The sequence below is a fragment of the Vespula pensylvanica genome, chromosome 20 (assembly GCF_014466175.1).
Source record: "Vespula pensylvanica isolate Volc-1 chromosome 20, ASM1446617v1, whole genome shotgun sequence".
Lineage (NCBI taxonomy): Eukaryota > Metazoa > Arthropoda > Insecta > Hymenoptera > Vespidae > Vespula > Vespula pensylvanica.
The window spans coordinates 2,409,980-2,422,553 of record NC_057704.1 but is presented as its reverse complement, the minus strand read 5'-3'; the positions used below and the strand labels follow the sequence as shown (position 1 = coordinate 2,422,553).

The 12,574-nt window shown below is 26.8% G+C and overlaps 3 protein-coding genes across 4 annotated transcripts; 1 reads left to right on the top strand and 2 right to left on the bottom strand.

The window, feature by feature from the left end:
* Positions 1–603: 603 nt before the first annotated feature.
* Positions 604–2,179, bottom strand: LOC122636083. The gene is made up of 4 exons (XM_043826960.1): positions 1,984–2,179; positions 1,543–1,899; positions 1,037–1,453; positions 604–931 (listed from the first exon to the last, which is right to left on the bottom strand). Exons 2-4 carry the CDS (start codon positions 1,888–1,890, stop codon positions 866–868), a joined length of 831 nt encoding a protein of 276 aa, XP_043682895.1. The 5' UTR covers positions 1,891–1,899; positions 1,984–2,179; the 3' UTR covers positions 604–865.
* A 441-nt stretch (positions 2,180–2,620) lies between these two features.
* LOC122636073 (cytoplasmic aconitate hydratase-like) lies at positions 2,621–10,732 on the top strand. Of its 2 annotated transcripts, none has more exons than XM_043826937.1 (15): positions 2,621–2,772; positions 3,433–3,522; positions 3,731–3,897; positions 4,002–4,147; positions 4,326–4,719; positions 4,806–4,977; positions 5,109–5,326; positions 7,982–8,141; positions 8,227–8,447; positions 8,525–8,681; positions 8,806–9,041; positions 9,163–9,299; positions 9,382–9,529; positions 9,608–9,774; positions 9,882–10,732. In XM_043826937.1, the coding sequence occupies exons 1-15, from the start codon at positions 2,736–2,738 to the stop codon at positions 10,132–10,134; spliced, it is 2,703 nt and encodes a 900-aa protein (XP_043682872.1). In that variant the 5' UTR covers positions 2,621–2,735; the 3' UTR covers positions 10,135–10,732. The 2 variants fall into 2 exon arrangements, with proteins under 2 accessions (XP_043682872.1, XP_043682873.1); XM_043826938.1 differs by lacking the exon at positions 2,621–2,772 and adding an exon at positions 2,906–2,933.
* Positions 10,147–12,469, bottom strand: LOC122636078 (F-box/WD repeat-containing protein 4). Its single transcript, XM_043826953.1, has 7 exons — positions 12,249–12,469; positions 11,786–12,064; positions 11,569–11,716; positions 11,340–11,503; positions 11,009–11,137; positions 10,787–10,934; positions 10,147–10,712 (listed from the first exon to the last, which is right to left on the bottom strand). The coding sequence occupies exons 1-7, from the start codon at positions 12,446–12,448 to the stop codon at positions 10,542–10,544; spliced, it is 1,239 nt and encodes a 412-aa protein (XP_043682888.1). The 5' UTR covers positions 12,449–12,469; the 3' UTR covers positions 10,147–10,541.
* Between the last annotated feature and the right edge of the window lie 105 nt (positions 12,470–12,574).

The following is a 12,574-nucleotide window of genomic DNA, read 5'->3' as shown; positions in this document are numbered from 1 at the left end:
AAAGCATGATTGAATATTCAAGAATAGTACATATCACATTTAATCTATTATAGCACAACAATGCCATATGCTTAATTATATATTATCTTTTATTTAAGCCATTCTATCTTCATATTTTGTTTTTTTAGCATCTATGACTTCATATATAAGTTACACGTTTCTACACTCATCTATTAGGTTTCATACCAAAGACAATTATTGCTTTATTTATTTAAATTTATAGATTATATCATAAATAAAAAATGTGTTATATTGTTTAATTATCCTATACTACAGTCTTTAAGATATAAAAGACAACAGATATAAATAAGAAATGAAAAATTTATGAAAGACAAACAGTTATCCAAATTTGAAAATGTTTATTTCATTCAAGTTGTTATAGAGACATCATTTAATGTGTTTAACATATTAATACAAATGTAGATAGTGCCATTTGATTTTAATAGTGCTCTTTATCAAAGAGTACTTTTATTTAGGGACCAATATTAAAATTACTTTATATTATATTTGATTAAAATGTTATTTGTTTAATGTCTGCAACAATGCATAATATATCAATAATTATTGTATATTGATTGTAAAAAACATTTTTTATATAACCTATTCCTTTTATCATATTTATTCAAATATACAATAACCCAACATAGAATACAATATTCATTTACAATTATTTTAAAATTATCTTCATTATATATTTATCTGTTACATAAAATAATAAAACTATAATACATTCTATGTATTAAAACATTATATAAAATACTTATATTAAAATACTATATATATTGAAAAATAATTATATAATTGCAAAATTTGTTATAAAGATTACTGCATATTGAAATACTTTATCTTATAAAGATATAGAATATTATTTTAACAGATTGTTTAATGTTTTATTATGGTTCCCTGGTTTTCCATTTTTATTAAGATTATTCTGAAATAACAAATTAAAACCGTTTATAATACCAAAATATATATTGAAATAGAATTTATAACATAATATAATCTTTGTATGTTTGTGTTAAAAGAGATAACTCACCATATTTTTATAGCACGGTTTATTCTGGCTTGATGCAACATTTCGACAAGATATTTCAAAATGATGCAGTTCACCACAATTTTTACACTTGTAATTCCAAGCTGGACATTGTCTTACTTCATGTGTACTTTTACATCTCCAACAAGATTTCTTTTGTGAAACATTAGAAGATTCTGTTTCTTTAGAAACTGGAATTGGTTTATTTTTTTGTTTAGGTAAAGCTGTAGAATTTGTAGTAGAACTACTTTCTAATGTTGCAATTCTATGGTTTTTATAAATTTCTATAATTTTTTCACAATTAAGATTATTTTCTTGCAAATATTTTTTGCGTAATTCTTTATCCTTAGCATGAAGAATGACAACATCTATTATTAAACTTTCTTCCAAATTATCAAATTTACATTCTTTTGCTTTCTCCTATAAAAATAGAATTAATATTAATTGTATAAATGTTCATTAACTGGTTATATAATAACTAATGTAAAATATTATTATATCTAATATACCTTTAAACTTTGGATATAATTTTCTATTGTTTCATTGCTTTTCATAGAGCTATTAAAAAATTGATATCGTCTTTCTATTTCCTTTCGTGGAGGATTATGATATTCATCTATTTTTTTTATTATTATATCCAAATTATCTTTATCATTTGGGTGGTCAAATGATAACTTTGATATTATTTCTAAACCTACTGGTCCTATAAAATTTTTGAAAAGATTTGCCTTATAGTATTCTGGACGAGACATATGCCCAAGCAATTTCATGAAGATAATAAATTCTTCTTTCCAAAGAAGCCAAGTCTTGGGCGAATTATTACTTAAAGGTTGTGGTGGTCTGATGTGATTTTCCATATTGTAATACTTTAATGGTTCAAACAAATTTGTTAATTATATAGGTATGTAAAAAATAATGTAACGTAAAATTAAAGTTTTGTAATAACTTACATTTTATAAAAAAAGAAATTTGATCTATTAGAATATATTCTATTTTATTATAAAAGAAACACAACACGAGAAAGTTACAACTACAATTAATGAATAAAAAAGTAAAAACGCAAAAAGATTTTTATCTTATTTCAACAAAATGGGGCTTTTTTTCATGTCAGTAACTGTAGGAAACTATAAAGAACTAAATTTATATAAAAAGTATACAGATTTAATATGTCTTATCGCTCATTGGTTTGCTCCTATCGTTATCTACATTGAACATTATAAAATATTCAAGGATAAGTCACTTCTAAATATAGTATTCAAACATAAATCATTCTTTTCCAAAGAGGTAAATATCTATTTTTTTGAATTCAAATTAGATATGATCTATAGAATGTTTATGCAACTGAAGTAGATAATAGATGTTTTCAACTCAAACGTTTAATTTACTTTTTTATTATATTTTTCAAGATGTTTATGGTAAAAATCAAAAGATACTAAATATATTAGAATAAAGTACAAGTTAACTTTTATTAATTTTATCTTATAATATATATTTTTTAAATATTAATTTAAGAAATAAATAAAATGGATATAGTAGTGTTTCTTTATACAAATTATAAGATCTATGTTTGAAACTGTGCTTTGTTGTATTCCTCTCCAGAGGGAGATCGTGTAACCAATGGTTGCACTTCAAAGTGCACGCAATACTGTTACTGATTAATTTCTTTCATTATTTTGTCATGAAAAATCACAATTGAGTTTGAATGGACGACGTGACTGAAGCAACGACGGTCATGGCTGGTGGGTTGAAAGTTTCATATTCGTTTACCAATCTTATTTCATTTTCTTTATTTTTTTTTGACATATTTTAACAATTATTCATTTTTTTTTTTATTAAAATGTATACCATCAAATATATAACAGATTTATTTGAAATATACCTAAAATTATGAGCATGCTCGGTATGCAGTTTTTTTTATTTAGAAGATTTAAAATTAATCGTATTATTAACACAATGAGAAATTCATCTGGTAAATAGACAGCTATCATTCATATGTAGATTTATTGTCAAACATTTAAAAATATTTTTTTGTAAATGAAATATTTTATAATACTACATTCTTCATATATGCAACTATATTTTGCTTAATACAATTGTATACTTTTTATATTATTTTACATTTTTATTAGTAATAACAATATTGAAAGATATATATGTATATACACATATATATATTCGTATATATAATAATATAATAATAAATTTATGATTTATTACAAGATAATTTATAATTTTTTTATTTATATCTATATAACTATATAAGATATTTTAATATCTATATAAGATGTTTTATATAACTCTGTAAGATATTGATGCTGTCTATGTAATAGAAATCTGATATTTTAATCTTTTATTCTAATAAACTATATTAAACAATAATTAATATTGTTTATGTCCAGATAAAAATCCTTACAAGCAGTTGTTGAAGACCTTAGAAAATAATTCAACTTACCGTTATTATGATGTTACTCAACTAGGAGAAAAATATGGTATTTATAATATTATTTAAAACATTATAAAATAAAAGAAGGTATTTATAGTATTATTCATAATGTTATTAGTAATCAAACTTTTGGATATAATAAAATTTTTATATTAAAGTAAAAAATGTAAATGATTTAGTTGATATGAAAATATAAAAAAAAAAATGAATATGAGTCAGTTAATATGTGTTCTTTCTTTTTCTTTTTTCTTTAGATCGTCTACCATTCTCAATAAGAGTTTTATTAGAGAGTTGTGTAAGAAATTGCGATGGATTTCAAGTGAAAAAAAGTGATGTTGAAAAACTTATTGATTGGGAGATTAATCAAACGATTCCCGAAGGAGTTGAAATATCATTTAAGCCATCTAGAGTAATTTTACAAGTACATATTGAAATCTTTTAATAAAAACATTGGATTAAATTATATTATAAATTATATTATATAATTATTATTATTGATAATTTGTACTTTACATTTTTTTACAGGATTTTACTGGAGTTCCAGCAGTTGTAGATTTTGCTGCTATGAGAGATGCTGTTAAAAGATTAGATGGTAATCCTGATAAAATAAATCCTATTTGTCCTTCAGATCTTGTGATTGATCACTCTATACAAGTTGATTTTACTAGAAGGTAATTATTATTTTTGCTAGTAATGGTAATGGTAATTACTTCTATGAAAAATAAAATTCAATTACTTCATTAATAAATTTAATAGAACATATCAAATACTCATAATACAATAATATATTATATTATCATTATATGTAATAATTAAACATACATAATAATAAAAACTATATATTTGTAGTCCAGATGCATTGAAAAAAAATGAAGACATGGAATTTGAAAGGAACAAGGAACGTTTTACATTTTTAAAATGGGGAGCTAAAGCATTTGAAAATATGTTAATTGTACCACCAGGAAGTGGTATTGTGCATCAAGTGAATTTAGAATATTTAGCCAGGGTAGTATTTGATAGCAATAGTCTTCTTTATCCTGATAGTGTGGTTGGAACAGATTCACATACGACTATGATTAATGGTCTTGGTGTCCTTGGATGGGGTGTTGGAGGTATAGAAGCAGAAGCTGTTATGCTAGGTCAAGCAATGTCCATGTTAATACCCAAAGTTGTTGGTTACAAGTTAGAAGGTGTTTTAAATCAATATGCAACTTCAACAGATTTGGTACTTACTATTACAAAGGTCTGTAAATAATATAATATTTCTAAAATTTTATAAAGTATGAAATATAATGTTTCTTATAAATAAAAAGAACTGAATATTTATAGAATCTTCGCCAAGTAGGTGTTGTTGGAAAATTTGTAGAATTTTTTGGCTCTGGTGTATCACAATTGAGTATAGCGGATCGTGCGACAATCTCTAATATGTGTCCTGAGTATGGAGCCACAGTTGGATATTTCGCAGTGGATAAAGAGAGTTTAGCATATCTTAGACAAACTAGTAAGATATTGAAATAATTGTGGTTCTTAATTAAGCACAAATATTTATTATAAATATAAGTTAAAAGAGATCTGCATTGAAATTGTAATGTTAAGATAGAATTAAAAATATTTTTAATTTTTATTTTGTAGATCGTTCAGAAGAACATATTGCGAAAATTGAGAAGTATCTGAGCGCTGTACATATGTTAAGAGATTACGACGACAAGAAGCAAGATCCTATATTTTCTGAAGTTATTTACTTGGACTTAAATACTGTAGTATCCTGTGTCAGTGGCCCAAAAAGACCTCACGATCGAGTTTCTGTACGTGACATGAAGACAGATTTTAAAAGCTGTCTTTCCAATAAGGTGAGATTAATACAACAATAAAAACATTTCTAGTCATAAAATATAAATTTAAAAATATAGAGAAGCGATGATAATAATACAGTATTGATATAGAGCAAATATAACCCAGTGACGGTTAATTAATCTCGTCAATCTAAATTATATTTGTTTTATATCATACTTGAAAATATGGCTGATAAATGTTAGCGTAATTCCCAGACAACAAGTTTCAACTTAATCATCGATTATTAACATAAAAGTATAATCGAATATTTCAAAGAAAGATTAAATGAAAAGGTTCTGGGCAATTAGAGCTGTGATATGATATTGTGAAAAACATATCACAGCAATAGTTCCCGCAGACCCAAGTCATTTTAAATTAATGATTCTTTAAGCTTCTTTTTTCTCTCTTTTATTCGAAAATTCATCGATGTTATGTCCTATATATTTCATCCCGCTAATCTAGCTTTATGACCTTAAATTTACCATACAGCTAGATTACCAAAGAAAAATAAACAAGACTTCTTTGTTTAATCAATATAGTGCAATCATTCAGCGTAATTTCTTGCCGTCGAGGACGAGTATTTCGATCTAGTCACAATTCAATTATAACTTTGTCACTGGATCTATACTTCGTCTCCGACGACAATCCAACAAATTTATATCCTTGATATTTGACGATTGGAGTAACAAGTAGAGACAGATGTTGGATAAATCCTACCCGGTGAGACATTTTATTAGTCAAACCGGAAGAGAATTCATCCAACGGCAATCTCTTCAATTTTTTTTTTTTTTTTTTTTATCCTTTTAATCTCATATTCAATTAATGCAATATTTTTCGTAATATGTGTCGCTGAACAAATACTTACAATAAAATTCCATTTGTTGTATTCCTCAAAAATATATCGAAATTTCAAGTGATCTCGTGAATGACTATTTCTCATATGAAAATAAATATTCACCATTTATATAAATCAAGAAAGATCAAAGTTAAAGATTAAAAATATGATTTTTAAAATGAAAAACGTTAAACAATGACTGAGTTATTAAATGCTTATATATGGTGCGCGTTGTATTGTTATCCGTACACTGAGGACCTTAGCTTACGGCTCCGAAATTTATACCTCATGGTCCAACTTCCCCCACCTCTTAAGTCCCAAGAATAATGTCGTCAAAAATACCTTCAAATTGTCAGAATTTCAGAAATTACAAACTTACAAACTTGTCTTTATAAACACTGCGCATGTTCGTTCATTAGCTTGGGCACAATGATTCATAAATCATTTACGTTTTAAAAGGGGATGAATTTTCAATTTTTCAAATGATCGGTAATTCGATAATTCAAGTAATTGAAATGAATTGTTGATCAATTTTTTTTTAAATATACTCAACGTCAATATAATATTACGCTTTTACGATAATAAGATATTCGATGAATCCTCGGTAATTTTGTTAATATGCTGACTTACCATTTGTTCGATCATTCTTAGATATTTTCACGTTTATATAAAATTCCAGATATAACACGATATCCTTTAAATTAATTTGAATGTTTACTTCATGTGAATTTGACGAAATATTCGTATTTTTATCTTCCCTTTAATCATTCAATTTCACATGATTGTCATGTAAAATTGAAAATACATACGATAAATTTATAATTTGAATATGACATTGAAAAAAAAGAAGAGAAAAAAAATTAGAAAAAATAAAAATAATTAATTGTTCTTATCGAATACGTTATTATACATTTTTATATTCTTATATTTTATTTATAAATATATTAAAAAATATATAAGCAAATAGATTGGCCATACAATCGAATTTCTTTAAGATTAATTTAAAGAAATATTTTTTTTTCACTCGCTAATCGTCGAGCTTTAGAAGTCTTCGCGACCTAATAGAAATCGCTGATACTACATTTTCTTTTTAATTTTGCACAGTTCACATATTTCGTTCGAAACGACTGTCGCATTCGTTTTGCACGTATCATGCGTACTTGAATAGATTTGAATTAGCTTCGATCATTTGTATTATCATTTTGAATATTATGAAAAAATAATTTATCATAAATATATTGTCAAGTTGTAAAGTATTACATTACTTTTTATTCGCTCTATGAACGATGACAATACGATTACTTCGTAAGAAGAAATGAATAATAGTCCTTGAAGAAAAATGAAAATTATTTTATATAATATTTAAAAATTATCTATATATAATATTTAAAAATCTCTTTCGATAAACTTCGTTTCTACAAGATATTTCCTGAGGAAATGACAATAACGATACGGATATCGTATTTTCTAATCTGTATTCATTAACGACTTTTTAATGAAGTTGTTTAACGTCATTTTAAAGAAATTAGTCATTAAATTTATGAATATTGAATACTGATTATCTTGAAGATCATCCGTGAAAGGAAATTTTTCAAATTTGTCTGTTATAATTATTTTTTATTTTTTTTTTTTAACTTTTATTTCTTTTTCTTTTTTTTTTTTTTTATTTATATATTTCTCATTTTAATTAATTACTCTATTACTTGTGCAAATCTATTTTTAAATGATACAATAAAATTTACATTATTTTATATCAATAAAATTATATTCTCAAAAAGTATAATTAATCGATTTAAAAAAACAAACAAACAAAAGAAACATTAATTTTATTTTTCAGATAGGATTCAAAGGATACGGTTTAAGTAAGGAAAAATTGGATCATGTCGGTATGTTCGAGTACGAAGGAAAAGATTATAAGTTAAGACACGGATCGGTGGTTATTGCAGCAATCACCAGTTGTACGAATACTAGTAATCCCAGTGTTATGCTCGGAGCAGGTAAATAATTAAACTATGATAGAATTCTTTTCTGCATTTTCCTTTTAGATATTTAAAACAAAAAAATATTCGACGATCATTTAAGGTCTTTTGGCTAAAAAAGCTGTTGAAGTTGGATTAACGGTAGCGCCATATATAAAAACATCTTTATCGCCTGGTTCTGGTGTGGTCATATATTATCTTCAAGAAAGTGGTGTTATTCCATATTTATCAAAATTGGGCTTTGATAACGTCGGTTATGGATGTATGACTTGTATTGGTAATAGTGGTCCACTTCCAGAAGTTATAGTAAATACTATAGAAAAGGTATATCAATTTGATCGATCGAAAGTATTTTTTTTTTTACTTATCTTTTTTAACTTTCTGACTATGTTCCATTTTAGAACGAACTGGTGTGCTGCGGCGTGTTGTCTGGAAATCGAAATTTCGAAGGCAGAATTCATCCACATACACGAGCAAATTATTTGGCATCGCCTCTTCTGGTTATCGCATACGCTATCGCTGGCACTGTCGATATAGATTTTGAAAAAGAACCTTTGGGTATGCGACTTTCTTATGATATTAATGAAATATATTTTAACTTTATCGTATTCTTAATAATAATAATAATAATAATAATAATAATACAAATAAATCACATAAATGTTTTTCCTTCGTGCAATAGGATATAAGAAAGACGGAACAGCTATATTTCTCCAAGATATATGGCCTACAAGAAAGGAGATACAAAGCGTCGAACAAAAATACGTTATACCGGCTATGTTTAAAGAAGTATATGAAAAAATTGAAAAAGGTAGCAGCAGTTGGGCAAACTTGGTAGCTCCTGATGGTAAATTATATCCTTGGGATATTAATTCCACATATATTCAAAAACCACCATATTTTGATAAGCTCGAGAAGGTGGGTCGGTCATATGTATTCATGGAACTATACGCTTCTTTGGTTTTTATATGGGAATTAAGGAAAAATTGATCGTTTCTCTTATCTTCCAATATATACTTTTTCTTTTTATATGATTTAGGAGATTCCTAAAATAGAATCTATTACTAACGCACGCGTACTCTTGAATCTCGGAGATTCTGTAACGACTGATCACATTAGTCCTGCTGGTAGCATTGCACGTAATTCTCCAGCAGCGCGATATCTTTCGAGTCGTGGGTAAGTTTTGATAATTATTTTTCGACTAAAGAAAAACGTAAAATAACAATAATTTCTCTAATTATATTTGTCATATTTTCAGATTAACACCAAAAGAATTTAATTCTTATGGCTCGCGTAGAGGAAACGATTCTGTTATGATGCGAGGAACCTTTGCAAATATACGTTTGGTTAATAAATTTATTGGTAAACCTGGACCACGAACAATTTATATTCCAACTAACGAAGAGGTATTTTTTGTATTATATTATTTACATATTTATATAATTTGTAAAACTTCGATAATATTGCGAGACCATATCTTTCAGATGGATATATTTGATGCCGCAGAAAAGTACAGAAAAGATAAAACTCCTTTAATATGTTTAGTTGGTAAAGAATATGGTTCTGGATCTTCTAGAGATTGGGCTGCAAAGGGACCATACCTTCTTGGGATACGAGCGGTAATAGCTGAATCTTATGAAAGAATTCATAGGTAATTATAAAGTACACGCAATCTTGTATTTATAATCTATTCAATTAAACGATATATTATATCTATTGATAATACAACTAATGCATTTTTTTTTTTTATTTCAACAGGTCTAATCTGGTAGGAATGGGCATTATACCGCTACAATATCTTCCAGGTCAAACTGCAGAATCGTTAGGATTAACTGGTCTAGAAAAATTTAACATCATTCTTCCTAACGATTGTCAACCTGGTCAAAATATTACAGTAACAACTGATCAAGGAAAACAATTCGAAGTTATTGTACGTTTTGATACAGAAGTCGACTTAACTTATTATCGACATGGAGGTATTCTTAATTATATGATCAGAACAATGCTCTGATAAGTTTTTTCATAAAGTCAAATGTGTATAACTTCAATGGAAAATGTTACTTAAGCAGATACTTAACTCATGCTTGATTTTAAAATAATTTTAAACTAATAATTGTTGGTGTATATTATTGTTAAAGGTGGTATGGTATAAAATTGTTTATATTTTAAAATATATTATAAAAACGTTAAGAGATCATGAATTTGGAAGATGCATCTCTGAAATTAGTTTTGTATACCATTAACGATATATTCATGTAATGTATACATTTAAAACATCGGTGTTGTTTAAACATATTTTTAGAATTTTTATTTTGACCACGTTTACAATTATAAATTTTTCTTCCAATCAGGCATATTTAGCATTAAGAATTGTATAAATTATTTAAAATTTCTTATAATTTATATATTATCGTGAAACTAAACATGAACAAATTCATATGTCAACATTTCTCTGTAATTAATTTCCTCATAAGAATATCCTGAGAATGTGAGTTCAGCTAAGTGTTGATCTGTTGCACCATAAAGATGACAACTATCAAAACTGATACTATAAATAGGACTTGACATTCGTAAGTTCATGAAGTAAAGCTATAAAAAAAAAAAAAAAATGCAAATATTATTTGATAAATGTAAAGATATTTTTAAGTGACATAAGGCATTACCTGTATATAGTGTTTCTGTCTTTGATCCCACAAAACAGCTTTACAGTTAAATTGTGTTCCGGAAACTAAAGTATGCTGATAATCTGAAGAAATACAATACAATGTTGCACTTGTAGGATCAGCCCATGAAGATACACACATTCCACATCTATAAAAGATAATAGTAATTAATAAAATACTAATCATAAAAAAAAGAAAAAAAAACGGAAAATGTATATTTACCTCATATCCCATTTTCTAATATAAGTATCATATCCACATGTAAGTAGAGTATGTGGATTATCCCAAACCATGTCTAATATTCCTGCTCCTCGTCTCCAATTGTGTTTTACTATATCTGATATACTGCAACTAAAACATGCTTTGATAAGATGGATAAATCCTTGTTCGTATCATAAACATAAAAATTTTGATAATGAAATACGTAATGAAATATTTATAAAAGTAATGGAAATTCTCTATTGTTACATATTATTAACATTAATAATAAAATTATTATATTATTACATTGCTATTATAAATACTTAATGAACAAAGCTTAAAGTATACTTACCATTCAATATCAAATATGTTTAGAGGTGGTCCATCACCATTTCCAGATGAACCTACGGCAAATTTTAATCCTGTTGGGTCAGCTACGACAGACCATATCCTATCTCTCACGTTTATACTTGCCAAAGCTGGTTCGGTGTATCTTCTATTGGGTAATTTCCAAACCTGAATATGCATGACTTTCTAATTTAGTTTTCCTTTCACAAAAGACATAGTTTTTACACGCTTACTTTTACTATTCCATCTCCAGCACCTGATACAATAATTTGACCAATTTTATCTACAGCATTCACATCAGATGAGTGTGCCCTATCTATACTGAAGCAAATATGATCATCTCCTCGTTTTGCCTTAGTCCAAAGTTTCAAACTACCATCTCTATAATAGAGTAAGAATATAATAACAATATTTTCTTTGTTAAAATATAAATTTCTATAAAATCTTTACCTATGTCCAGATACAATATATTCATCTTTTACAACAAATTTGCAAATATCGCTTCCGATATCATTTTCATTAAAAACAAGTACAGTTCCTCTAAGAGGCTCACTCCGTCTAAAACCACACAGTCTATCACCTCCGCTCCACCATAATATATCATCGGTTAATTGTAACCATGGCATCAGCTTTGCTTTTTGTGAAAAAATGAATTTTTTCTTGTAACGTCCATACTGCCAGTTGTGGGAAACATGCCACTTTTTACGGAGGCATAATAACGGATTACATCTGTATGGAAAGAAAATAAAAAAAAAAATAAAATAAAATATAAAAAAGGAACATCAGACCTATAATACAAATATGTATTTACGTAAATATTTATTAATTCTCAATAAATTTCTACGTGAAACTTAATTTTCATATGTTACGAACGTATTTCAATAGATAAAAGTTAAATAATTAACCTACCAACCTTTCACGAAATTTCGCTGAAGCTTGATTCGTCACGAGCGGTTGATTACTCCTCTTTTTCCAAAGAGTATCATCGTGTATGATATCATAAAATCGTGTACAAACTTCACTGAGTCGAACCAAATCGAAGGCATGACAATAATTAAAAATTAAGATCAGAACATCGGACGGTAAACTGTCCAAGCGCCAAACACCTGTCATCTTTGTCACGTGATCAGTTATCTTTGCCTCTGATGTATTTTGCCGTTGCGTATATATAAGCATTAATTATTAATCATATGTTTGTAAGAGCTGTGACTTTCAAATGATAATATCGAAAATAATAAT

Excerpts from the sequence above, each read along its gene's own strand:
- LOC122636073 (XM_043826937.1), top strand. The coding sequence starts at position 2,736 with ATGGACGACGTGACTGAAGCAACGACGGTCATGGCTG. Across the intron at positions 2,773-3,432 it reads AGCAACGACGGTCATGGCTG|ATAAAAATCCTTACAAGCAG; the intron begins GTGGGTTGAAAG and ends GTTTATGTCCAG. Across the intron at positions 8,448-8,524 it reads TAGTAAATACTATAGAAAAG|AACGAACTGGTGTGCTGCGG; the intron begins GTATATCAATTT and ends GTTCCATTTTAG.
- LOC122636078 (XM_043826953.1), bottom strand. The coding sequence starts at position 12,448 with ATGACAGGTGTTTGGCGCTTGGACAGTTTACCGTCCGATGTTCTGATC. Across the intron at positions 11,138-11,339 it reads AACATATTTGATATTGAATG|TTGCAGTATATCAGATATAG; the intron begins GTAAGTATACTT and ends AGCATGTTTTAG. Across the intron at positions 10,713-10,786 it reads GACAGAAACACTATATACAG|CTTTACTTCATGAACTTACG; the intron begins GTAATGCCTTAT and ends TTTTTTTTATAG.
- LOC122636083 (XM_043826960.1), bottom strand. The coding sequence starts at position 1,890 with ATGGAAAATCACATCAGACCACCACAACCTTTAAGTAATAATTCGCCC. Across the intron at positions 1,454-1,542 it reads ATTATATCCAAAGTTTAAAG|GAGAAAGCAAAAGAATGTAA; the intron begins GTATATTAGATA and ends CTATTTTTATAG. Across the intron at positions 932-1,036 it reads AACCGTGCTATAAAAATATG|AATAATCTTAATAAAAATGG; the intron begins GTGAGTTATCTC and ends TTGTTATTTCAG.